This window comes from Scophthalmus maximus, chromosome 12 (genome assembly GCF_022379125.1).
Source record: "Scophthalmus maximus strain ysfricsl-2021 chromosome 12, ASM2237912v1, whole genome shotgun sequence".
NCBI lineage: Eukaryota > Metazoa > Chordata > Actinopteri > Pleuronectiformes > Scophthalmidae > Scophthalmus > Scophthalmus maximus.
This window is the reverse complement of record NC_061526.1, coordinates 4,331,620-4,359,205: the sequence shown is the minus strand read 5'-3', so window position 1 is coordinate 4,359,205 and position 27,586 is coordinate 4,331,620. Positions and strand designations below refer to the sequence as shown.

The 27,586-nt window shown below is 47.4% G+C and overlaps 1 protein-coding gene across 7 annotated transcripts; it reads right to left on the bottom strand.

The window, feature by feature from the left end:
- Window positions 1-390: 390 nt before the first annotated feature.
- On the bottom strand, window positions 391-27,372 carry zbtb4 (zinc finger and BTB domain containing 4). Of its 7 annotated transcripts, XM_035647281.2 has the most exons (5): window positions 25,838-27,372; window positions 24,901-25,300; window positions 21,189-21,401; window positions 18,398-18,532; window positions 391-8,991 (listed from the first exon to the last, which is right to left on the bottom strand). In XM_035647281.2, the coding sequence occupies exon 5, from the start codon at window positions 8,973-8,975 to the stop codon at window positions 3,495-3,497; it is 5,481 nt and encodes a 1,826-aa protein (XP_035503174.2). In that variant the 5' UTR covers window positions 8,976-8,991; window positions 18,398-18,532; window positions 21,189-21,401; window positions 24,901-25,300; window positions 25,838-27,372; the 3' UTR covers window positions 391-3,494. The 7 variants fall into 7 exon arrangements, with proteins under 7 accessions (XP_035503174.2, XP_035503183.2, XP_047192306.1 ...); XM_035647290.2 differs by lacking the exon at window positions 21,189-21,401; XM_047336350.1 differs by lacking the exons at window positions 24,901-25,300; window positions 25,838-27,372 and having other exon boundaries at window positions 21,189-23,098.
- Window positions 27,373-27,586: the final 214 nt, after the last annotated feature.

Sequence of the window (27,586 nt, the reverse complement as noted above, 5' to 3'; positions counted from 1 at the left end):
AAAGAATCAGTTCCTGACTCTGCCAAGAGGAAGGAAGCTGTAATCAGCCTCTGCTTTACATGTCTGCGAAAAAAAACCCTGGGACACAGTGTATTTTTTCAAAAATAAACATGAATGTGCGCTGTTGTTGATACTATTAAAAATAGAAAACACCGTGGAATATATATCCAAAGATAGGTAACGACATGCACCAGTGGAAACAGAGAAGATATTCGAAGTAAACCGCATCCATATAAAACAATTGAATATGTGCTTAAAGGAAGTGTAAAGGATTTGATCTGCCAACTTTAAGCACACGGTTCATATTTAAAACTCTGAATCAACATGTAACAATTGACAGAGACAATTTGGGGAAGAAAAAAAAAAAACATGAGACCAGACGAGAGCTGATTTCATTGGGTCATCAGGTTAATACTTTATTTTTGTTTGATTGCAGCAAAGAGAAAGAATGGGAGACGGAAACGAGAGGAGAGAGAGAGAGAGAGAGCGAGAGAGAGAGAGAAAGAGAGAGAGAGAACAAGGAGAGTATCGGGGAAAAAAGGAGACTACAGACTTTGGGAGAGCTGTGGCTACAAGCCTTTGTATCAAATCTAAAGACAAAGTCATCAGGCAACATTAAAACATCTTTTAAAAATAACATTAACATATTTTGTGGGCTCTATATGGCACAGTATTACCCTAGACATGTACACAATACCAAAAACAGTTTAGCCACACCCCTACGTCTATGAACCGCTCCGTAGCAAACAAAGCCATGACATCTATCTCCAAATCACACTCGTCATTTCTCCAGGAAAAACGTCCCATTTTGCCATGTCAAATTTCTTATGCCATACCAAGGCACCTTAACAGTTGAAATCTGGCAGATCCACGTCTCACTATAGATAATTATTTAAATATCAAAGCAGAGGCACATTCATTTGAACTAAAACAGACAGCAAAGAGTTGTATATCACAACCAGATTCCAGTCCAGTCACTACAATACGTTGAGTTGCATGCCTTTGGTCTGTGTGAAAAACCGTGATGGCAAACTATGGCATAAGAAATGGTCCAAAAAACACAAACAATGTCCATCTGCAGGAATGACTTGAGATAGTATATTGGAGACAGTGAGGCTTTTTTTACACTGAAACTAACCCACAGAATAAGTGTCAAACAACAACAATAACAAAAAAAAATTTATAAAACAAAAAAAAATACAGGTGGCCCATATACTGCAGAGGGATATGCTGCTTAGGCAGATTTTATTTTGGTTTTCTTATTCACGCGATCACTCACTCTCGTTCACGATGCGCGCTCGATGCACGCAAAAGGCTTGTAACCACACCCGAGGGGGAGGGGGGGGGGGGCGCTTGTGCGCCCCTTCAGTTGGTCACGCTGTGTGTGTGTGTGTTTCAACACTCCTGCCCGCCCCAGTACCATCGCCCCGCACGTGCACTGAAACACACTGCGTGTACGTCGTTCAGAGGTGCAGTGTGCAAGTGTATGAGGAGGGGGGATGAGAGCGGCTCCTTAAATAGTGGCAAATGTGGCAGATAGTTTTGTGGAACTTCTCCAAAGCTGTGGTCTGTGTTTGATAACAAAAATAAAATAAAATAGTAATAATAATGACAGAGATATGGACGTTTAAAAGACCAGAAAATATTTTTTAAAAAAGGAAACGGAAAACAAAAGCTGTGCGCACAGTGCCAGATTTGCTGAGGATATAAACGGTAAGGAAGCAAGTGTTGCTCATGCTTTGTGGATACAGAACCCAAGTTTACTGACATGTTCCTAGGACTACTGTATATATGCATACCAGACGTTATACGGTTCTTTAACAGGTTATTTGTGTCAAAAACTGAAACAAAAAAAAAAGGAACTGAAACCGACTCTACCATTAATGTAGCTGTACTTCATTAACCTCATGACTAAATTTACATTCATATTTTTAAAGTTCACTCCCCCCATTTTTCACTGAAGCCACTTTCCATCTGGTCAGAGGGCTAAACAACATAAACATCAACAGAGTTTAACAGAACAAACATATAGAGAGAACATTACACAACGAAAAGGCCCCAGGAGGGCGCCTGGGGGAGTTTCGGCCACCACTTTGGCTGCTAAGCTCAGCCTTTCCCTACCACTTAGCAAATGACACGGGGCGGGAGGGGAAACAGTTCAGACTATTTCCAATCTCCCATCAGTAGGGGAAAAGGAACTTTTTCTGTCCCCCAAATGGGGCCTTCGGACTCCCAACAGTTTTGTGCCCATATACTTCTTTTCCTATCCAGAAATAGATCAATACCCTGAATCCTTTTTTTTTTTTTGTCTTTTTCCTCCCTGTCGCTTTCTTCTTCCCCGGCTTAGGAAACAGAGCCTTTTTTGCCTCTTCCAATCAAGGAGGTGAAAGCTACGCAAGGTGAAGGCTGACTGCTTTAATTCTTTTCCTTTTTTCTTTCGCTTGTGAAGGAAATGAGATGAAAAACGGAAGTGCAATGGTCTACCAGCCTTCAATTCTTACCCAGTGGCCAGCTACATATCCGAAGCAGCTACGAGTGTCCCCTTTGAGTGACCACTACTTTTTTCTATTTTGTGCACATAAGGTACAAACTATGGTGAATGCTACACAGATCCTACAGCGTCATCTGGCCACAAAGTAACAGGGTTAAGTTGAGCCTTTAGAAGCTCAGATGATCCGTCGCTGTCGTTGCCTCGCGCTCAGCCACAGAATTGACTTCTAAATGATTTTGGATATGAGGAATCACTTCTAAATGCACTTCTATACATTGACCTACAGTAGCCATTCCAACTAGAGTAGGAACACTGTGTGCGTCTGACACGGAATGATCTAGCCATTTATGCACGTACACCCACCCACACACACACACACTTTCACACATACGCAGCTTAAGCCAGCCTCTGCATGCACACACCCCTACATACATGTGCACGTACATGCTCACACATTTAATGACAGGATACACCTGCATTCTCCTCCTCGAAAAAACTCATGTCTCGTCGCTCATCGTTGCCCACACAAGCCTTCCCTGAAGAGTGTTTATCCTCGTTTTTGCGGTGACTATAAAGGGAAGCAGACTGAACTCGTTTTTTTTTTCCAACGCAACACGCACCCTGTTAGCAGGTCTTATTCTTATATTATAGATAATATAATGAGTCGGAGAGGAAGGATTAATCAAGCTCTAAGAACTATGACACACTACAGCAAAACGGGAGAAACGCGGAGAGACGGTGAGCAGGAGTAAAGAGAGGGGGGGAGGAATGATACGTCACTGGATTATTATGGGCCTCTCCTCCCCGTTTCTTTGCTCCTCCTCCTCCCTTCGGCAGCTCCTCCTGATTTAATGCCTAGCCCTGATCTCTACTGACTAAAAGAGAGGCAGGGGTACTGTGCGAGTGTAGTCAGTGACCCAGCGAGCATGCACCCCTCCCGCTCATCCTAAACAGGCCAGGCCGTCCCCTTTGGAATATATTCCTCATAAGTGCTTCTGTTGTCCTAAGGTTTGCTGCTGTCCCGCTGCTTCTTGCTGCTGCCACTGCTGCCACTGTACAGGCTGGGATTGGCCACGAGCGGGTGGGGGGCCGCTCCCATGTAGGGCCCAGCAGCAGCTGCGTAGTTGAAGATGGCTGGAAGGAAAGGCAGAGGCTCCACCTTGTCCCCCCCAGGTGCCATCATGTTCAGAGCCACAGGAAGAGCTGCTAAGTTATAGGGGTAGGCCAGCAGCTGGGGCCCGTAGAGCAGCTGGTAAGGGTCTGGGTAAAATGGCAGCTTGGCCAGGTCCCCGCCATTAGGGACCATCATTTTTCCCAGCGGGCCAAAGGGAAGAGCTCCAGGAGGATAGGAGGACATGAGCAGGTTTTCCTCCTGCTTCTTACCAGAGTGGTAGCTGTCCGGCACAATGAGGGGTAGGGGATAATCCTGGGCATGGTATCCCACTGGGGTGGCGGCCCCCTGCTGGGAATTTCTGGAAGAAACAGTGTCGTGGTACTCGGGCTCAGGTGGCTGGGGGGCTCGGGGGAGAAGCAGAGCGTGGGCAGAGGGGCGGTCGCTGGCACCAGCTGCTCCAGTGGGCAGTGTGAGCCTGTCGAGTCCTTGTGAAGTGGAGTGAACCTGACGGTTGGCCTGGGCTAACAGTCCAATGGTTGAGGGGGGCCGACATGGGGACTTGGGAGTGTGCCTGTGTGAGGAGGGTCCATTCATAGTGGTTGGAGTGGGGATGTGCTGGGGGGATGGCACAGGACTCAAAGGCTCCTCTTTCGGGACCAACAGAGCAATTTGTTCTTCTGGGGCATGAGTAACTCTGGTCATTTGCTGGGCCCTCTCTCTCTCTCTTTCTTTCTCTCTCTCCCTTTCCCTCCGTCTCTCCAGCTCCCTCTCTTTCTCTCTTTGCCTCTCCATCTCCCGCTCCCTCGCTAGTATGGAGGACATGGTCAGGTCTTGTGCTTCATCGGGGGAGGGACTCCTGGACAGTGACTGAACTCTGAGATCACGGACCAGAGGTGCTTCCTCATAACCTGCGTGCGGAAATATACCACTCCCAGCCCGCCGCTCCCTGTCCATAATGACCCCATCCCGTTTCACGAATCCACCCTCTGAGCTGGGAGCTGTTGTCATGGCAACAGGAGCAGCAGCAGCAGCGGTTATTCTGGTCTGTGACGTCGTGGGCACATTTGGAGAGGTGTTGGCGGATGCCACGATGTGCACAGGGCTCTGTATTCTGTGGATCTGGCTGTCTAGGCTTTTTTTGCTGGGGCTGCGGTAGTCCAGACATTCGGGTCCGTTCATGACGAGCACACTCTGGAGGGCAGAGGGCGCGGCGGATGTGAATTCATATTTTGTGGGCGTGAGATTAGCGTGACTTTCAAACGGAGGGTCTGCTATTTGTGGGCTGGGCTCTCTCTCAGGAGCTGGACGTGTGAGCGCTGTTAGCTCAGGTTTGTCTCTGGATTCTGACCTCTGGTGTTCAGCTGTCGGTTCACCGAGTTGGTCGGCGTGCGGCTGCAATGCCAGACAGTCGCCGCCGCTGCTGCTGGGCGGGTCTGGTGTTGAATAGCTGATAACTGAAACAGAGAGAGCACTGGGAGACGGTCCCTTTTCGATCTCTGAGTCTCTGCTAACATCGTTAATAACTGTCTCTGCTGTTTTTGGCTCTGAGGCTTTATCTTCCGTTTCTCTTTCTGGGGAACTGCTTAACTCATGGCGTCGGATATGGCGAGTCAATGCCGAGGATGTCTTGCACACCTTATGACACTGTGAGCAGGTGTGTCGTGATAATGCTCTTCTGCTTAAGCGACTTGGACTAGAACTTCTCCCCACAAACACCCCTTGCCCCCCCCTTTCCTCGTCAAACTTTGCAAACTCTGGCACAGTTTTGATCACGACGCCATCGTCCTGCTCACCAAGTGCCACTTTAGGGGGCACAGAGGGGGCCTCGGCGGGCTTGGGATGCTGGGCTCTCTGGTGATCTTCCAGCTTGTCCCTTGAGGGGAAAGTGGCTCGGCAGAAGAGGCAGACAAACTCCAGCAGATGGCTCAGCTCGTGTTTGTCTCGCTTCCTGGGGCTTGAGAACCAGCGGCCACATGTACCACACTCTGCTGCGTTGCCATTAGTCCAAGGCCGCCTCTTTATTCCCATAGGAGCCGCTGAGGTAGACAGAGGAGGCTTTGGAGAGTGCAGAGGACTGGTGGAAACCTTATGACAGGCCTCCTTCACCCGTTCCTCTGTGTCTTTGTTCTTCTCCTTTAAAGGAGCAGAGAGAAAGTCTTTCTTTTTCCCCTCTCCCTTGACTCTGTTAGCTTTTGATGGTTTCCGGGGCTCCTCCATCTTCCCATCCTCTTCCTCGTCTTGCGATTTCTCCATTTCTTTATTTACGCCGTTTTTGAGCCTCTCTGCCCTCCTCTTTAGCCGGATGGAACGCTTGTACTTCAGTTTCCTCTGCCAGCTCTTGACCCTCTGCAGATGTGCCTGGGCCTTTCTCTTAGGCTTGTAGGAGTAGTAAGGCCGCCATAAATTATCCTCTGTGTCATTGTCACTCTCCTGCTCACGCACCTCCTGACGGAAATAGTACTCCCTTACTCGATCAGGGGATTTGCAGGTCTTTTTCCTATCCTCCTCCTCCGCGTCTCCTCTTTCCCTCTCGCCCTCTGCTTCCATGCTGGCTCTGCGGTGCAGACGGTGTTTGTGGTGATGGTGGTGGGAGTGAGAGTGGCGTGGCTCTTTGACGTCCCGCACAGATGACGTTTCACTCCGTCTGTTTTTTGGGGGAGAAAGGCTCTTGTCTCTCCTGAGGTCTGTCTCGGAGATGCTGCGCTTGACTATGGCTTCCTCACCGATACGTACAGTAATCTGGCACAGTGGCCCTGCCTCTTTTCCTTCCAGCAGCTGCTTTGAGAAAGAGGTGTCACTCTTGCTGTGGGGCTTGCGTGATTTGTGAAATAATCTTCCTGTCTCTGCCTCGTGCCCACCTCTTGAACTCTCCTCTGTGGTATCTGAACTGTCTCTTGACCTCTTTCTATAGCTATCTGTACTATCCCTTTGCTTTTTAATTGGCTTGGGGCTGCCCTTGTGTGAAGTCTGGCTGTTGCTGGTTTCAGGGGATGGGCTGCTTATTGGGCTTTTTTCGCTTCCAGAAATAACCCGGTTGCTATGCACGATGACAGAGGATGACACTGCTGTTCCATGAACTATGACGGAGGGTTTTGTATGTCCATATGTTATCACAGAGGGCATGCTTGTTTCTGTGCCCTTACCAGTCTTGGGAGTTTTGGTTTTGTTGCTGCTAGATATTTTGAAGCTGCCACTGCCTCGCCCTGGCTCTGATTCTAGGGCCTCACTCTCGTGTTTTTTAACTTGGGGCATGTCCGTTTGGGGGAGGGGTGTTAGTGCGGAGAGGTCCCTGTGTTCTGCAGCCACAGAAACAGGGAAGTCATCGGGGAAGGCATCTGGGTCAGGCTTAACACTATGAGGGTGGCCTCCACTGATGAGGCTCTGCAGGTCTCCAGGGCCCAGAGCACAGCCCAGACCAGGCAGGGAGAGGGGAGGTGTTTCATTTGGTGGCAGAAGCAGGCCGTTATGCAAACTGTCACTGTACGTCTTGTAGGGTCTCTTCTGTGAACGCATGGGGAGAAGGCGGTAGAGCTTGAGGGCATTCGCTTTCTGCTTATAGCCGCCATTCGCTGTCTTTTCACTGCAGATGAGGCTGGGATTAATCCCATGAATGGCTTTCTGGTGTGTTTTGAGATTGTAGTAGGTGGCGAAAGCATCCCAGCAGAAGATGCACTGGTAGCGCCGCTCTCCCGTGTGCCACACCTCGTGCTTTGTGCGGTACTCGGCCAGGGCAAAAACTTTGTCGCAATAATGGCACGGATACTTGCGTCGCCATGAATGCACGTTGGAGTGACGCTTCAGGCTGGACAGGGTCATGTAGGATCGCTCGCACACAGAGCAGAAGTAAATGACATTGCCATCTACCACCTTCACAAAATGGTGCTCATCGCCCGCCAGTAACTCTGCGGCTGCTGCATCATCACCTTGGATACGCGCCAGGAGGCTCCGTGCCTTCTTCCCTGGCCGCACCTTACTCATGTCCGTTTCTCCCACAATCATTCCCCCCTCCACTCTCACCTCACCCTCCTCCAGCGGCTCCTCCTTTGGGTGTACAGTGAGAGACGGAGGGCACATGCTCTTGGAGGGCAGGCCCGGCAACTTGCAGGAGGCCTCGTGGGACTGCAGTCTCTTGCTGTGGATGAAGACTTTGCCACAGTAACGGCAGCTGAGGGCACGGCTGCCACGATGCAGCCGCATGTGGACTGTAAGGGAGGAGGCCGAGCTGAAAAGTCGATGGCACACCCCACAAATCAGCTCGGGCTTCAGACTGTCACTAGGAGAATAGGATGATGAGTGGGGGGGTGCAGTTAGACCCTCAGATGGTGGAGGATGAGGCAGTGGTAAGGGAGGAGGGAGGTGGAGGGCGGGAGGGTGAAGGCTTGGCCCATGAGGGCTTCCCACTTTCCCAGCCGGTCGTCCCGTTATTTTTTCTCTCCTCTCTGCGTCCCCGCCTCTCTGATAGGCTGATGTGCCCAGACTGAAGAGGATCTGGGCAGTTTGAGAGGGCGAAACTGTACCGTTGGCAACCCTGTGCCTCTCATCCCATCCATCTACACCATAACAGCCCCCTAAAGACCCGCTGGAGGATCTCGGGGGTGACCTCTGAAAATGAGTCTCTGGGTTTAGTTTGGAGCACTTCAGGGGAGGTGGAGATTTTATATCCTTCCGGATAAGTGCATGAACAGTCATGGGAGATGAGGAGGAGGAGGGTGAAGAGGACGGAGAGCTGTCGTGCCTCGGGGGCTTAAAAGGTCTGTGCTTTACATCCATGGTCGCATCCAGTTTCCACAGCGACCCCTCATCCGAGCTCTTGGAGGAGGGACGCCGTCGGTGGGGGGAAGGGGAGGAAGAGGAGGAGCTCCGACAGTGGTTTGGAGATGTCAGAGAGGCTGGGAGAGGGGCGGCACTGAGTGGGAAGCTTAGGGTGATTTTTGCATTTTTAGGTCCATCAGTCATGTCCTCTAGCCTGTCCTCCATCATGGCGTCTCCCCGGCCTCCATGCCTTTTACCCTTCATCTCCAACTGCTCAGTTTCCACTTCCTCCTCCTCCTCCTCTTCAAGTTGGGAGGCCACCCCACGAGACCAGGCAGGTTTGTGGAGTCCTTGGGTTTTATTCGAGCTGTACAAATTGACAGGCGGGTGTGAGGGTGAGGAGGCCTGGGCGGTCGGAAGGGTGTCTAGAGCCACTAATGACAGTGGTAGGGAAGACAAAGGTATCAACCGCTGACTCTGGTGGCACGTGGCGTCCTTGGTTGCAGTATGTGTGAAGTTGCAGGGGCGTGTTAGCCCAGTTGCCAGGTGCTGTTCACTCAGAGGTGACTGAATAAGCCCCGCGTGGAGGGGGTTCCATACCTTTTCACCGGACACCATGACCAGGCCCCGAAATCTGAAAGAGAAATTAGAACGAACATGTCAGCAGTGTAGACATCATCCACGACACAAAAATGGACATAAAGCTAAAATTTACATTACATTTGAAGCTTTTGCAGAGGCAGCCATGGCGCTCGTGGAACACTTGAGAAAAGGCTAAGAAAACTGAATGCCCTAGCAATGCTGAACACCCAACAGCTCAGCCAGGAATGGTGAGTGAAAGGAGGGAGAGGGTAGGGGGAAGGAATGAATCTGCGGCGGTGCTGGTTTAGATTTCAGCGTGCCACAGCCAAGCCTTCGGAAAGGCATTCCAGAGATCCATCTCGCTCGGCTGTGACACAACATTCCCTATGCCTAATTGGAAAGCGCTCAGATTTAATCAAGATTTCCCTCAGAATAGAGTGTTGACTTGGATTCGTGGCCCAAACGCATGTAAAAAAAAAAAAAAATTGTCCCGCACTCTTGCTATTTGAGCAGGGGCCTTGTTAGCCATTCCTGGCATTGGCTAGTATTTGCCGGGCATGACTCTTTGCCTTCACTTATTTGTGAAGGCAAAGAGGGGAAGAGGAGATGGGAGGGAGGGAGATTGCATGCATGCGCACCGACAGTTTTTCCGCCCTCTGCATCCGGTACAATCTCAGCTTAGCTACAGAAGATGAGCGACAGGCTATTCTCATTTCCATTCTAATTCAACCGCCGTGGCGGCGGAAGCAGTCCAGCGATTTCTACGCATATAAAATACACACAGATTCACACGCAATACGCAATTCGCAGTTAGTCCTTATGAACAAATGGCTGCATTTGTTTAGGTATGCATATTAAGGGTAAGAACGGAGACGGTATATGGCCATAATGATGCGACGAGATGAAAAATCCTCAGTCATGCTTTTCTGCCTGCGTTTTCAAGCAGCAAAGCAGCCAGGAAGGCAGGCCGCTGTAAAATTCCACAGGCAGCCCTGAACAGGCAGAAACTAGGTCAGCACTGTTATTGCAGAGGGAAAAGGAGGGAGAGAGGGAGAGAGAGAAAGGGTGAGGATGAGGCAGAGTGAAAGGGTGATAGAAAAAGGGAGAAAGAGAAAGAGAGTGAGGGCTAGTGAGAGACAGAGAGAAGGAGAAAGGAAGAGGAGGGAGGGAGGGAGTGAGGGGGGATTCAAACAGGAACAGTCAGACACACTGCACTGTCAGACAGACAGGAGCCCAGGCAAACACGCACGCACACGCACGCGCACACACGCACACACACACGCAAACACACACACACACACACACACACACACACACGTGTCTAACACAGCACTGTGCATATGTTCATATAAGCCCCGCAGACATAAACAAAGCAGTTCAACGTGGATGGACCCACTTGCAATTTGACATTCAAAACCAAAAGGTGAATCCGAGGCCAACGTGCCACTGAGACCGAAGGTGCAGGTGGAATAGAGTATAGTCAACAAAAGGAAAACAGGAGTGTCTCGCGGTGACATACTGGTTGCAGCGGAACATAATTTTGCCGTATGGAGACAAATGCGAGACGATCTGACGTGTCTAGAAACAAGGGCGCAAAAAAATCGTGTCTCTCCAGGCTCGGCTGTATTTTGTTGCTCTGTATTGAATCAGGCCTCCGCCGTCACATTTGCTGAGCGATAGATGCAGGAAATCCCTCATGGCAAGCGCCAGCCTGCTACAAGTGGGCGGACACACCGAGAGACGGTGCGAAGGGCTAAAAATTTCACCATCTCATCTGATGCCTGCGCTGTGGACAGGAAAATGCGTATGACGCCCCCTCGCTCTTTTTTTTTTTTCTTTCTTTATCTCCCTGTGACGCACACAGCCGCTGCACAAGCGGAGCATGCACAACACGTTGTCTGACTGTGACAGGCAGCTTTTGACACGCTTTAAATGTGCCGGATTTGCTTGGACGCGCAGAGAGCGCACATGACGTGCATGAAAAACACTGTCATCGCACTCGCTTCCCGATAATTCGGGCACATTTGGCACCAAAAAAAAAAAAAGAAAAATGTGACCATGAATGTGGCAAAGGACCCTCAAGCAAAAATCAAAATAAACAGCAACCCTGTTCCCACACTTCTCTGCAACAGGATGTTCTGCACAAACAAACACGTTCGTTGGCCTGTGAAGTGTTCGTCTGCAGTATTTACACTTGTGGCACTACAAAACCACACACGCGAACAGGTGCTCAGCTGGACCAGGACAAATTACTAACTGGACTCATGTAAACATAAAACACATTACACCAAACACATTGGCTTACATATGACAGAGGCTCTTTGCTCACAGTGGCGTAGCCAGGCACTGATTCAATTTGTATTCATATCAGGTGAAAAAAAAGAAAAGACAACTCTTGATTCTGGGAGTTTTGCTTTTTCAATGTTAAATTAATGGGAAATGGCATAAATTTGCAGATTAGTCTCCCTCAGCTCAGTTTAGCTTTTAAAACCATTCATCAGCGGGAAAAGCAGAGGTTCCGTTTGGCTCAATAATCCTGTCGTTTTTGTCTGCTTGAATTTTTGAACCAATTCAAATCAGTGAAAGTTCTACGATCGGCTTTGAGATTCCTTTTTTTATTAGCATCTGAAAAACCCATGGATGACTATGACCTTGGAAGCCATCAGTTAGTAATCCGCTGAATTTAAATGGACAAATCGGTCACTGGGAAACGTCACTGCTGAAGTGACCTTGCATAACACAACACAGGGCAGCAGAGGAGTTTGGCTGCTCCGCCAACTCAAGGCCTTGAACCAGCCATTGAGCAATCTGTTTATTCCGCTGAACCTGGTACTTGTGCTGACGGTCTAATAACTGTTAGATTTCAATAACCATGCTTTTTTTTCCATCTTCCATCCTAAAGGAGAGTCCTCCACAGACTCACCACAAGTGCTGTAATATTACTCAGTTCAAAGAGAAAGTGCATGCGGACTAAAACTTGATTTGGCTTGGAAATGAAGTGTTTTAAACTGTCCGGTCCGATAACTTTTGAGGAATCATGAGCAAACCAACCGAATCCGATCATAACCAAGTGCATTTTTAATACTGTTTTAGTGCCAATTTATTTACATCCACATTGTAGTAACAATATAATTTCCGATTCCAGCTTGGCTCTTATTTTCAGAATGTAACGCCATCACTACTCAGAAAAAATATTGGTTTCCGAGACGTAGGAATAACGAAAAAACGGAAAAACGATGAAGAAACATGAGCAGTCAGACTCTCGGACAGGTTGTAAATGAGTTAATGATCTAAAAAACTTCATTGTGAGGTCAAACCCACAGTGAACACTCGCAAGATGTTGGTAATTATAACTCATAGCACAGGAAACCTGTGTTTGCACAAAGCTACAGTAACCTGATGGAGTAGTAACTGCAGGTTAAAGCTGGACCAGGAAGTAGACTGAAAATGTGCATGTCTTCTTTACACAGTTTTTTTTAAGCATTGTCACTGTCTGCATTCACATATCTCATCAATTAGGTGTCAGTGTGTATGTGTGTATATATATATATATATATATATATATATATATATATATAATATGTATGTATGTATATGTGTGTGTGTGTGTGTGTGTGTGTGTGTGTGTGTGTGTGTGTGTGTGTGCAAGAGAAAGAGGTTAAGGGGGGTGTCTGCAAGGCGGAATGTGGGGGGCCTCGGTTTTCCAGCCGGTGAGCCAGCGGCAAGGAGCATGTGGCAAGAGGAAGGTGTCGGTTAGGCTTTCTCCCCAGTGAGGGGCAGCCAGAGGGGCCCAACTATCAGAGCAGCAGTTGGTCTGTGAAGAGGAGGTTGTACGTGTGCGCACGAGGGCGTGCGTGGGTGGGGGTGGGCATCGCTAGCAAGAACCGCTACTGAACTCTCCGCAACCCCCCGGCCAAGAGAGCATGGTGGAGCCAGCCAGATGGGATGGAGGGAAGGGGGGAGAAGGGGAGGGAGGAGGTAAGCGGAAGGGAAGTTGGTATGGGTCGGGGAGTGGTTGAGCAGAGGTGGCAGTGGTGGTTGTGGGGTGCGGGGGGAGGTAGGGGTAACTTCAAACACATCTCCTCCATGTTCACATTTCATGGTTTCCTTGTCTTTCTGATCCCTCTCAGCGTGACTGACTGTGCGCCCTCCTCTGCTCTCCCTCCCCATGTGCAAACTGTCGTATCGTGGTGTTTTTGCATGCCGCTCCACGCACCAGCGAACCTGCCCATGTCTAAAACGCCATCCTCTCCACGGTCTGTTAGCTCTCAACCCAGCACGTAATTCCCATAATTCTGCTCGCTGCAACAGAATCATTGGAGGCTTTGAAAAGCCGTACGGCCAAACAAAGTACCCCTGGAGAGCCGTAACACTACACCAGTGACCTTTTTGAGGTAATTTCCCCAAAATCATTTTCAATTTCATGCAGAGTCCCAGTTGAAGGGGGCGTGACATCCCCACTGGAGTTTTCAGTCTAAAACAACCAAGAAACATTTGAGTATAAGTAAGGTTCAACCAAAGTAGAATACTATCGTAAACTGCATTTGTAACTGTGGCAGGTCAGAGAAAATTAAGCACTGCACTAGTTTCTTGAGAGCAACTAAATTGTTGAACATCAACATCCTTTATGTTGTGGTATTAAAAAAAACCCAAACATAATGTAAACAAAGCCAACCAGCTCCGTCCCGCAAGCTGCAAGACTTGCATGCAAACACTTTTATGTCTGTGGAAACGGTGCATCGCAACATCAAACTACATTGCTAATGTCTGACCTATGACCCCGGCCCCGGTGGCGGTGTGGATCATATTTTCCATACATTGAGCACAGGGGCTTGGCTTGGCATCCATGGAAACCAGGAATGTGGAGTAGTTGGCAGCAGATGCTCTGTTGTTTTGGAAAAAAAAAAGTGAGGCTTAGGGCAGCAACAACGGGGTTGGTGACATCAATATGCCCTCTGCTGCTCCATGAGAGACAACCTCCCGCAAAACAACAGGCTGGTAAAATGGAGGACGAACAGGGCGGCCCAAAATTAAAATAAAGGACAGAACCAGTCCGTGGAACTAGAGATGTTTACCGTCGCCTGCGTACAAGTTTTTCTCCCAAAACACTTCCTCTAAGGTTGTCTGTAAGTTGACGGGCAGGGGTGGGAGACGGGGCCCACCATGTTAAGACCCCAACAACAAATATCACACCATGTTTAACGCCAGCGCTGACATGTGCAGGCTGCCCGACCCCCCCACACACACACCTGCGGTGTGAATCACAGCGGCGCAAGGGGCTTCGATAAATTAAAAGTTTCATCACAACCTCAAAGCGAGTCATCGCTCTTGAAAAAAGAATTGTGTGGTGCGCCAGCGACAGAGGGGAGGATGAGGGAGACGAGGCCTGTAACTGGCACATACACACACGCACACAAATGCGCTTCCACAAACACACACTGCATAAAATACACACACCCACCACCACTCACGCCCCAACACACGCATGTTAAATTAAAAAACCTTTTTCCTCCTCTTGACGCGTAGAGCAACTACGGCTACAGCAGCAGAGTGAAGCAGAAAAACAAGCAGGAAAACAACAGAATTCAGCCTCTCTTCCTCTTATTCTCTCCGTCTGTCTCTCAGGAAGGCAAGCATACAAGAAAACGTACCTCGGAAAACCTCCTGCTGCATCTCTGCTGCGATGTGTTCTCTCCCCTCTCACTCCCTCTCTCCCTCTCCCTCTCTCTCCCCCTTGGTCTGTGTATGCGCACGTCTGAGTGTGTGTGTGTGAGAGAGGGAGAGAGAGGGAGAGGGAGAGGGAGAGAGCGAGAGCGAGAGAGAGAGAGAGAGAGAGAGCGAGAGCGAGAGCGAGAGCGAGCGAGCACAGGGAGAGGCGGCGCACACACACATATACAGGCAGCAGTGTGTGAAGACAGAGGGCAGGAGCGATTCTCACACTCGAACTTGCTTGCTCTCCCTCACTCACTCCCCCTTTTTTCTTGCTCTCTCTCTCTCTTCTCTCACTCCAGTTTATGCCTCTGACACACGATTCTTAGTGTTTTTGCTCTTTTTTTTTTTTTTCCAGCAAGTGACCCCCTCCACCCGCCCCCCACCCTCCCACCCCACTGAATCCAATCTTCTTTTTATTTGGAAGTGTTGTTCCCTCTCTCTACACACGCACACATACACACACATGCACACACGCGCACACACACACACACACACACACACACACACACACACACACTACTTTATATACACAAAGCCCAGCGATAGGGAGAGGGAGGGAGAGGCAGAGGGAGACATAGTGGGAGAGCAAGCAAGCAAGAGGACGCCATTTAAGCAGTTTGTTACGAGCACTGCAAGTCCCCAAAATGGCTGAAAACAAACAGGAACCACGCCAACTCAAAAAACCCGGGCACAAGGACGGAAAGACAGACAGACAGACAGACAGACAGTCAGTGAGGCTGGAGAGGCGTGTGAGCGAGGGAGACGTAGAGAAAGTCAGACAGATAGAGAGAGAGAGAGAGAGAGAGAGAGAGAGAGGGGGAGAGAGAGGACAAACTGGTGGTAGTCTAATGGCGGATGGGGCAGTCTGTGAAACAAGTGAAGTTAAGGCAAAAATGGATGCATTAAAGGGGTACTCCAGTGATTTCGCTCTGTACTTAGATAAAGTTTGGAAACTTACAAGAGCCTGATTTAAAAAAAAGCAATCGTTAAAATCTATGCAGCAGATGCTAAGATATCCAGATTTTTTTTGTCCTTAGTATAGGCCAAGCTCCCAAATCAGAGGAACCTACATTTCCCATGATGCAACTTGATGGCGCCTTTCAGTTAGACTCTCTCCGCCTGCCTGCCTGCCTGCCTACCTGCCTGCCTGCCTGCCTGCTGCCTTTCTAACTCTGAAGGGCATCATCCAAAAGAACACGGTGAGTAAACGTCGTAACAGGCTGAGTTGGTCGGGACGTGTACGACCCAGAAAGGCTGGTCCGACCCATCAGTCCATGCATCTGACGGCCAAAACACAGCACCGTGCTTTATGGTATTGCAAGAAAGCACTTCACAACTTTGGAAAGGTGTCACCCTCCATATTGACCGGCTGTCTGCTTACACACACACACACACACATCACAAATACTGTTTGGAGCTCGCAAATTACGGATAGATTAGCAGTCCTGCAGGGCTCTTCACGCAGAATTATTAACCGTTTGTGGCCCCAAAAAATGGTGGCCAGAACATGATCTTACTTTCTCAGACTCTTTCCAGACATTATATAACTGATCCCAGAGGCTGCGTACTACACCCCATGTAAGGTAAAATGTGTAAAATCAATGTGCCTCTTTGAGAGAGTAAAGGGGCCAAAGGTGGATAGACGGGGACAGAAACCTCGCAGCTAAATCGGTTCAATGCTTTCAGGTCAGTGTTTGTGTGTTTGTATCTGTGTCCGACACATGTGGGTAAACTCAAACTACAAGTGACAAGCTTCCGTTTTTGTTGTGCGGCACTAAATTGCCACCCGCCCCTCACCAAAACAATGGCGCCACTGCAGCAGCATGAAGGCCTGCAGCCGGGCATCAATTATGATTCATCCGTATCCAGGCAAACTGCCTCACAACAGCGACTCTCTGCGTTCTGGTTACTCTCGGCCACGCACGTCATGGTCAGTGGAAATTCCACATATCTCTGTTCTCCCTCCGCTGGCCATGAACCACTTGGCGGCCTTAGATCAGGAGGTACTCTCTCAGCTGGAACACGAAGGCAGAAAACTGGAGAGGAGGGGTGGAAGAATGTCCTGGTACTGTTATGCTACGACACCATCATACTTCCCACTGTCCTCTTGAGTGGAACTGCGACACCCCTCCCCAAAAGTACCCACCAAATGAACCTTGACGCCAGCAACCCACCCTCCTCCTACTCTTTCCCTGCCCTTTCCCTCTCTCACTCTCTTTCATCACTCCCTCACTCTCATTGTACGCTGCCACACTTGTCTCCATGGGAACCGCTCTGGGATTGGGTGTTGTTCCTGTGACCTCTCTGGGTCTTGGAGTTGGAACCCCCCCCCCACCACCACCACCACGCGCCCCTGCACGTTTTCAAAGCATGCTGCTCGTGTTTGGATGGGGTACATAACAGCAGTTGGGGGTAGTTTCAGGATGGGACAGTGTAAAAATTGACAACAATAACTAGAAGTAAAATTACGTTTGTGTGAAAAGATGGTGAAGCAGATTGCCCGTTGGCAAAGACTATAATGTGTGTGTGTGTGTGTTCCAGGAGTGCGACCACTCGGTCCACACACACACATGTGTGCTGGCATTGTCCCGTGGCTGCAGCCAGCCACCAACTCTGTATTCAGAGGCACCCCCGTTGTCCAGCCGCCCCTATTCATGGATGTTTGGCGAAACGTGATCATAGCTTTTCATGCTGTGCTACCAAGCGACACACACACACACACACACACACACACACACACACACACATCTAAATAAACAAAAGTGTAGAACTAGGAATGCCATCTTGCATCTTGTAGCAATGTGCCAGTAAAAGAGGAGAACTACGCACGCCAAGGTGAACAATGCCGGTTTTGAGGGCCACATGGGGACAGCAGAAACACTCTCATTCTAGCACATTTTGAGTTGATAGGGTCACTACAGTCTTTTACAGAGTGTTGCATTATGGGTTATTAGCGGCCTTATTATGTTGCCAGGCTAGCAAGAGTTTTATGTGCCAGTCAATGGCGAGTCTCTCGGAGTTAATCAGCCTTTAAAGTGTTTTGCTAGTCCAGTTTAACATGCAGGAGTATCTGATTCCGCTGCTACGGAGGAAATAAATGCTGGAATGATTTAGAACAAGTTCTTAGCCTCACCCGGCGTCGTTTACTGCGGAGATGAATAATGCGATTGATAAATTACGCGAGAGGAAGGAGACAGAGAGGGTTGGCTCACAACAGTAACTCAGTCTGCTGACTAGTGGCCAGTGGGAAAGTGAGCTGTCTGCAGACGTCCAACCGAACCATAATGTTGGAGAGCCAGACGACTGTTACACTGTCAGATGGTTGTGGAGGGATGAGGAAAAAAGTACAGTTGAAATCCATTCACCGGTGTTATTTTGTATGAAGGATAGCTTTGACTTCATCAATGAGCATATTTGTTTTACTTCTCTTCCTGCTAATGTCTGAGTGTGCAAAATCCACACAAACCTGTTTTGTGTTTTTGCGAATCATGCAATGATGATGAGGCAAAATTACGTGAAAATGCTTTGGGGGGGAAAATCTTTTGTTAGGCGAATATTTTTTGTTCATAAGAAAATTTTAAACAACAGTCATGTGATCAGTAATAGTGCACGAGACAACAATATATATTTTTCTTCATAAATTCAGGCTGCATTCTTGGCAACAAGGATAGACGTGTGAATGAATCCCGAGGCACGCTCGGGCATCAGTAAACATCCTCAGTGAACTCAAAGAAGGGATGACTAACCTGCTCTCCAGCTGACTTGGACCGAGATCAAAGTGGGAAGTCAAACGACGACGGAGGAGTTCATATGTCAGTGGTTTCTTAAAGAGGAAGCCACGGCTTTACAGGGAACGACGCAGTGATTCCTGTTTCCCCGGCCTGCACACAGAAATGTGAGGACGGAGAGAATGAAGCCACAGCACATACACATTTCTACAGGGAGACGTTACAGATAAGCATGACGAATGTTTACATTTGTCGCCAGGCACGCACACGGATGAAAGGGCGTTTGAGCCCACAGCATTGACTTGCAGACACAGGGGCGGTACAATGAAATGACTTGATATATAACCTCCCCAGAAATAGGGAGAGATGAGCGTGCTGGAGCTCGTCCTCATTATCTAACACTTCTCTGCTCTTTGCAAATCTCAGGGCAACACCTTGACAATATGGAGCAACAAATAAAGAGTTCCCATTAGATGGACTTTCACCTCCAGAGTAGAGACATTTCAAGCAAATCCCTCTTCCTCAGACAGTCCGGAGGTACATGGATCTTACACACCAATAACTTCCATAAAACTTAACTCATTAGATATTGATCAAAATGTAGGGTGCATACACAACTGAATGTCTATTCATAAAAAAGTAAAAAATCTAAGTTTGAGTTTACATAATCTTTCACAACCACAGCAAAAATAAAATTCATATCCCCTCATCTATATCCGTTTGAAAGTAAAATTCCTAATTAAACCACTCATCCATTAAAATGTATCTATGATAACAGAAAAACAGATGAATCAGGAACTGAATTTACGTGAAGTATGCAGCCTTTAAAAGGTCAGATGACATGCTTTTCCTGTGTTGTTACCCTGGGTATTGCTGTATTACCCCACTGTGTATTGTAACACGCCAGATATATGTCAAACGCTCGCTCTCCTTTATTTTTCTTGACAAAATCTCAACTTTTTCTTTTCCCCATGAAAAGAAAAGCCTTAAAAACTTTTTTCTTGACGCATCACATGGTGTAGACAACCCATCTAATAAAATGTTATAAGAGACGTTGAGACGACTTGGCACCGGACGTAGAGAATTTCAACCCGGACAATGAATATTTAAATATTAGACTTCTGCCCCAACATCCTTTCTCATGTGGAAACATGTCAAACCACGTAGTTAGAGCTGCAGCAGACGTTAAACTATTATTCCGGAGGTCACTGCCACCATGCCTTTCTGTCAAAAAACATTTTGTGCACAATTAGTCTTTAAAGAGAGATGGGATTATATAATTCAAGGTACATAACTTCAGCACAGACTGCAAATGTTTTTATTTTATTAGCCAGGTTTTTATATGTAACTAATATAAACTTCATACTTTGAACTCTCAGAATCACAATTCAGTGGTACCCCACATGAGAGCTGGGATCACGACGAGACGTCAAAAGACAAATCTGAGGGGAAAGGCAGAACATTCCTTACCACATCTTTTTTTTTACTCTTCTTGGATAATTTGAGTTCTAATGTTCTCTAAAGATTATACAAGGAAAATATCACTCTTTGGTTTAACAGATTAGCAGATTTATGCAATCTGTTGTGAGCTGTAGCAAGTATTAGTATTAGTAGCATAACATTTAAGGCGTCACAACCCGAATGGTTTTGGGAACAACTCTGGCAAAATAACCAGATCTGCTGCAATCAAAAAATTATGAAACCTCAGGAAAAGAAGTCCATAATGCTGACAACAAGGCACCATTTTCCCGTGACAAAGTGAAAACTGTTACGTTTTGCGGGTTAAGGCATTCTGAGCTTTGTAACCTTCAATGAAGAGGAAACTTAAAATACTGAAAATGCCTGAAACTCTTTACGTTTCAATGGAGAAATTATTGAGTTCAACACTGCACCACCGCTTGCCTGCAAGACGAGACTGAAGGGCCAAAACACACACGCACATGAACGAACACACAGTGGCCTATCCTGAGCAGATGTCCACAACCTGCACGCTGCAAATGTCAGAATATTCTCAAACATAGGATGAAAGGAAAGAATCATACAATTATGCTTAAAGTCAGTTATAAAGTTGTGCAAACTTGTTTGATAATTAAGTCAAGGGGCGGATCCAAAGTATCGTATGACAGAAATGTAGTGTTTTTTCCCCTCTCCCAGAGTCTGACAGGCCTGCTTCGGGTCCCTGTAGCAGACGCACTGAGCGATAACAAGCAAGTTTGTGTGAGCAGTGAAGCACTGCTGAGTCACACAAACTGTCCATGGGCGCACACAAGAGAAATATTGTTGTTTTTTTTTTCATTTAAAAAGGAATTAGAGGTGAGAGAGTTACAGTGGTCATGCAATTTACAATCAGTGTGATACGCAATAAAACTGCTGGCGAAATATGGTTGTGTAACAGGAAAGAAAAAAGCAAAGGAGAAGAGGAAGAGAGGGTTTGTAATGCAGACGCTGCCAAAGGAGACTGGAAAGGATAGGTGGAAAATCATCTGGGAGGGGTGCCTGATACGGTGCGGAGGAGAGGGGGGGGGGGGGGGGGGGGGGGCTGTTTTTTCCACTGCCAGAGAGAGAGAGAACGGCTAAATCAAATTAATTAGCTCCTTCATCTCCAGGCAGCAACTCAGGCATGCTGTACTGGCGAAGACCGACATTCGGAGGGAGAGAAGGGGGGAGGCTGGAAGCATAGGAGAATAGGAGAATGGGAGATAGACCATAGTGGAGGGGTGAAACGCCTGCTGTGTGTGTGTGTGTGTGTGTGTGTGTGTGTGCGTGTGTGCGTGTGTGCGTGTGTGCGTGTGTGTGTGTGTGTGTGTACCATTCAGGAGGACGGGCAGCCGAGGGGAGGGGTGCACAATTCTCTGATAAGCGTCGAAGGTTGTTTTGCTGGAGCCTCTGTTGAGGAGGAGGAAGTGGCTGCGTGTTGGCTGACGCCGTGTGCTGCTGCGCTTCGGGGGCGATGGTACTTCCTGTTTCTAGACAGCCTGTATTTTAAGGGCACCGTAAACAACCCAGCGTCTCCGCACGCCTCCTTAAATAGCACACAGACACTTCAATCAGAGCCCCCTGGAAACACGACGTGCTGAGGAACTCTTGCGCAGACAAAGGCAGAAAATAACATACAAAGGGTTTTTGAGCAATGGCGACAAGAGGTGAACACATCCTGTGATCAAAAATGAAATGATAAGTTACTACTTGCTGTGCTGACAACGGACGAAAAAGGAAAAACGACAGCAGTAAAGAGGGAAGAGGAAAAAAGAAAGTGAGGCAGATGGTCAGAGGCGATGGCAACATGCCAGGGGAAACACAACAGTAGGAGAGGAGAGAAAACTAAGCACAAAAAGTGAGAAAAGAGAAAAAGAGGCAAGGCAAGTTGTATGGCGGGGAGAGAGCCACCACAAGCAGCATGAGGCCAACTATGAGAGTGCAAGAGAGAGGGATGGAGGAAATGGAGCGAGGGAGAGAACAAAGGACAGTAGAGGAGGGCGTGAGAGAAATTATGAGGAAGGTTCGGGCGCAAGAGAGAAGATAAAGTAGGGAGATGGTTCTGTGAGGGAGGTAAAGCAATTATGCGAGTACAAGGGTGAAGTGTGGAGAGACGAGGAAGGCCAAGTGGACTCAACAATAAATAAATGGAGCTTCCCAAAAGCTTCCCAGTGGCTGAGAGGAGAGCGACAGTGAAGAAATAGGATGCGTGGCAAGGGAGATCCTGAAAGACGGTGCCAGGGGTCGAGACCTTGGGAGACGAGCGCAGTGGACAGCTCAGTGCAACAGGGTTGCCCAGGCGCGACTTGGCTGCACTGTGAGAACCCCAGATTAGCGCTAAGCCGATTGCAACGCGAGGTGGGATCAAGTGCAATTAATTTAGCACCCAGATAGTTCCAGGAAGAGGCTGAAAGGACCCTGACAAAAACGTAGATCTCCAGCAAAACTCTGGTGTCTCTTGTGAGTCAAATCCTTGACGTGACTTAACATTCCTACTTCTGTCTACTATTTTCTACAAACGAGCCGCCTGAAAAGGAATCCTAGTAGATGAGAACTTGGAAGGCCTGAAAGAGCCAGTGGATGATAAAAGGATGGATAAAAGAAAGATGAAGACGCTTGGCAGGGGCTGACATCAGCCAAAACAAACACCCGGAGAACAGGACATTCTCTTGCGAACAGAGAAGGGCCGGCCTGTTCCAATGGGATCTCAGAGCGCATGCCTCCGACCTTGCATCACCCCGTCTTTATTACAAAAAAACATCCTGGTGCATAACTTAAGACAAAATAACCCAAGACAGATTTTGTTTTGTATATATAATAACGAGCAATTCACTCAAGAAACAAAAAAGCCACGACAAGTTTCCTGCCAGTGTTTGCTCTACTTTTTGATTTTGGAAATGAAGCAGGTTACTGTAAACTGGGACCACTGTAGGTTTTGGGGGTTTTTTTGCACCATAAAGTTCCGAGAATCAAATTCACAAAATCCCTATTTTCTGGACAGCAGGAATATTTTATCTAAACATCTGCATCACAGCCTTCAGAACACGTTGCCGTGGTTTTGGTTCATGGATAAAGTTATCCATGCTCATAAGGTATTCTGTTTGTGCGTCAGGTGCAATGACTCATTTGTTGAATGCATCTAATGAAGTTGCATTTTTTTTTCTCAAGTAACTCGAAGTCAGTTATAGTTCAGGCTTTTTGATTTGAAAATCAGACTGAAAAAATGAATAGTCCACTCCTCCCACTATGCTTTGCATCCGCCTATCTGTCTCTCCCCCTCTTTTTTGTGTTGCAAAGCCACACACACACACACACACACACACACACACACACACACACACACACACACACACACACACACACACACACACACACACACACACACACACACACACACACACACACACACACACACACACACACACACACACACACACACACACACACACACACACACACACACACACACACACACACACAATCAGACAAGAGCTCCCCCTATAGATACAGGAATCATCTCCTTTTACAGGAAATCATGTTTGGAGGACAAACCGCACACACCGTTTAAATATGTGAATCCGAATATATGAACTACCAACTAAAAAATTATGCCACGTCGGAACGATCAGCAATTATTTTTACAAACACTTCATTACAATGACGACTTCTCTGAAAGAGCAAACCACTGTCAACAACCAATAGCAAATCCTTTATCATGGAATACATGTCCAACCTCCAAATCCATCAGCCACTCTTCGGTAAGACCACACTTCAACGGGGAACTTTTAGGTTTCATTGCTAGAGGATTTTTTACCACTTTTTATTTGCAAAACAAATCAAATAGAATGGGGAGTGGGAATCCACACCAATTCAAATTCATATTTCTGCTTTCTAATGTTTAATCAAACCGCATAGCATATGTTGAAAGTAAAATATACTTACAAGTATCAGAAGTTTAAAAAAAAAGAAGATATATATATACACAGTAAGACCACAAGACCAGTCACTTGGTACAAGATCATTAGAGGCAGGGGTCTACCACATCAGAGAAGACCCCAGGTGCAGGCTGTGCAAAGTTTCTCCTGAGACAGTCCAGCCCATAATAGCAGGGTGTAAGATGCAGGCAGGGACAGCATACATGGGACGTCATGACCAAGTGGCCAGAATAGTGTACAGGCACATCTGCACTGAAGATGGGCTGGAAGTCCCAGGGTCGGAATGGATGTGACCCTCCTACGGTGATTGAGAATTACCGAGCCGAGATCCTGTGGGACTTCCCGATCCAGACGGACAATCTGGTGATGGCTAACCAACCGGACATCGCGTTGATCAACAAAAAACAGAAGGAAGCGGTGGTTATAGATGTGGCAATCCCGAGCGACAGCTACATCAGGAAGAAGGAACGCGAGAAGAGTTCGAAAGTGGAGTTAGAAACGATATGGGGGAGTAAAGGCAACAGTGGTAACAGTGCTGATCGGAGAACTGGGGGCTGTGACCCACAAATTGGAAGAGTGGCTCCAGCAGATTCCAAGTTCAACATCTGAGGTCTCTCTCCAGAAGGATCCGGGCTTGAGGAAGACACACCCCCACGGGAGGGTGTTATATTATCTTAAATATCACTATTATGGACACATGTAAGCAGCGTTTTACTGTTATAAACAGCTTGGGAAATGGCAATTACCTTAATATAATGTAAAATATGTCACTGTATTGCAACTCATTATAAAGAACGGCCCTTTTCTGCATGTGAAGTCAGACAAATCCAGTTGGTTAAAAAAAATTATGTTTCCCTCTAAAATGTTGTCTAAGAATAAAGGAGTACAAAGATGGAAAAAACAAATAGAAAGCAACGCAGCATCTGAGTAAATGCACCGTCGATCGTCACCAACACTCATTACACGCGCATTGCTGATCTGCGTCTCGACATCCTTCAATTGGCAAAACAATTGGCAATACGTTGTATCAAATATCTTCCATGACAGTGCTGCAACAACCACATTTCACAACTATTTTAAATGTGGTTAAGTCCCTACCAAACTACATACCTGACAACTTTTAAGCCCCTATGCAGCAGTAACCTCCTTGGAGCGGTAGATGGAGTAGGTTTGCCTGCCTGCCTGCCTGCCTGCCTGGTGGGATCCGCGCTTGTCTGCACTGAAAACGTGGTTGTGCAATGTCTTCGCAGCGCCGATCATTCTCGGTAGGAGCCAGAGGAGGGAGCCAACCCTGGTCAATAATGGATCCTTTGTATAGTCATGGCATTACATGGCACATGGTGAACAAAGTGATTTACTGTCACATTCCTACGGAGCATTTCTAAGCCGACATGCATGCTAACTTCTTTGTCCCACTGCATCCTCATAACTGGCTGCACTGCATAAGGATACTGCAGATGTGGCACCTAGCCTCTCCTCTGGACTTGATAGACGATGTCCTCTGCTGGACCTGCCGAAAAAAAGAGATGGTGGCAAAGGGGATGGTTCACGCTGGCAAGCAGCACACAAGTGTTGAAGACACACACATGTCACATTTTAACAGCAATTCAAATGGGCATTAGCTGGAATAACTCCCCCAAAAGAATAAATCAACCCAGTCCATTGTGTAGGTTCAGTGTTTTTTATTTAGACAAACGGCAGTGAGAATTACAACATTGTCTTACAAAATAAAAAAATTAAAAAAATTAAAAAATATATATATATATATATCTCTTTAGCAGCGTTACAGATAGTTATAAGCAGTACACCACCTCGACATTATGCGATCGGGTGCTTTTGCGTTGCACTTCCCTTTTCACTGTGAAGGAGACGAAATACACAATGGTGTCAATACTAATATACATTTCAGCACCTTTAATACATACCTCCGTCGCTGCTTGAATGTAACCTTAAAAAAAACCCGTATAGCTCTCAAATGACCTAACGCTAAACGCCTCGCCGTTTTTTTCTTTTTCTTTCGGGACTTGAACGCAACTCCTTCGCTTACCTTGGGTGTTAACTAGCAAGAAGCTAACCGGATGAATCTATTGTCCGACGCGCTAACAGCATTCCCCCACGGTCCCTCGATACGAGAGCGGTGCTCAGACTGTTGTGACTTCGAACTGTTTGCTCGTAACCCGCTAACCGGCTGCACAACAGGCGCCGTTCTCCCCACAACACACCGGGAGTTGGTTAGCAAAATGGCTACAACTTTCGACACCGACGAACAGTCGAGACTCTTGAAATGCTGGCTAGCGAACTTTTTTTTTTTTTGAAAACCCCTCCACGTTGTTAGGGCAATATACCACACGACGCAATTTCGTTTTTATTGTTATTAATTCACGGAGCTAAACGGGTGCGTGGGGGGGGGGAAACGCGCAGCTCTTCGTTGGCAACTATTAAAGTCGACACGAATATTCCAGACCCCATCGTTCTCGTTCACAACAAGAAGAGTATCCTCTCAAACACCGCCATGTTGAGCGGGCAATGGAGGCCAAGTAGCGCTATGCTAGCTGCAACCCCCCCCATTTATTCTAGTCCTAAAAGAAGCGTTGTTACACACATAATTACACCCTTCATCCCCGCAAACAATACGCGTACACCAACATCTACAGTGCTGTGATAAAAGCGGGCCCGGCGATTTGATTATCTAATTATTAACAGGTAGGAAGCTAACTGGCCGTTTGTCACGTATAACGTTTAAGCCCTAATCGGGCTACTTAGCCGTACTTAAAAAAAAAAGACACATTCTGGAATTAACAAGTTATTATTCACGTTATACTTTGCCATCAAGGCTACAGCGATAACATACACACGCCGGGATGAGGTGAAATAGCAGACGAGCAGCAGGGAACATACCGTCGATGTCGGCGAAGGAGTCCTACTTTAAGCTAACCACACCGCCAGCTACATTGCTAAGGGAGCGAAACCTAAAACGTTGGTATTCCAAAATGTGCTCAGCTGGCTTTAAAAATGACCTTGAATAATCACAATTTCCAGTCATTCCAATCGGCGACCAATCGAATGATTGGCGACCAGATGCGAGTCCACCGCCAAAACGACGGCGTTTCGGACTGCTGTCGAAAAAAGCGGCCTACGACAAACTTATGCGTTTTAACCAAAAAATTAAAAAAATTAAGAACAACTGAACAATATAGAGTGACGCAAAATCGAGTGCACGACACCGCATGTGTGGAAAATAGTCAAAACAGTTGAAGGATAAACATGAAATGGTCACTTAAGGCTTCTCCCAGACTTTCCTACAAGCCGTACGGAAAATGCAGTCCCGTGGCCCGGCCATCTTGTGCGGGTGAGTCCGAGGCTTGCGACAAAGTCCCACAGATCCAAAAATTCACGGGACGAAAAAACGACACGTCGGTGTTTTCCTAAAAGAGCTCGGGAAAAATCTATTTCACAGTGTTTTTGAGATGAAAACGTCTAGTATTTCGACTATTATCCCGTTTTATGAAAGGTCTTTACAGGCCTCAGCCCTGAGCCACTTTTCTAAGAGCCCAGGCTGATCCACAGCGAGACGAGCGAGACAACAGAGATTTTTTTTATTTTTGCTCTGAGGGGAGAAATTCACATCGGACACATTCGGCAAATATCGGAAAAGGGGTGGGTTTTGTGAAAATTATTCTAAGAAGGTTCATTTATCCACAGCCATTGGTGCTCTCTTGCCTACTACTTAATATTACAAACACAGTTGACGAATAGAAGAGCACTTGCATTGAATATTCATATATTGGATGCAAAG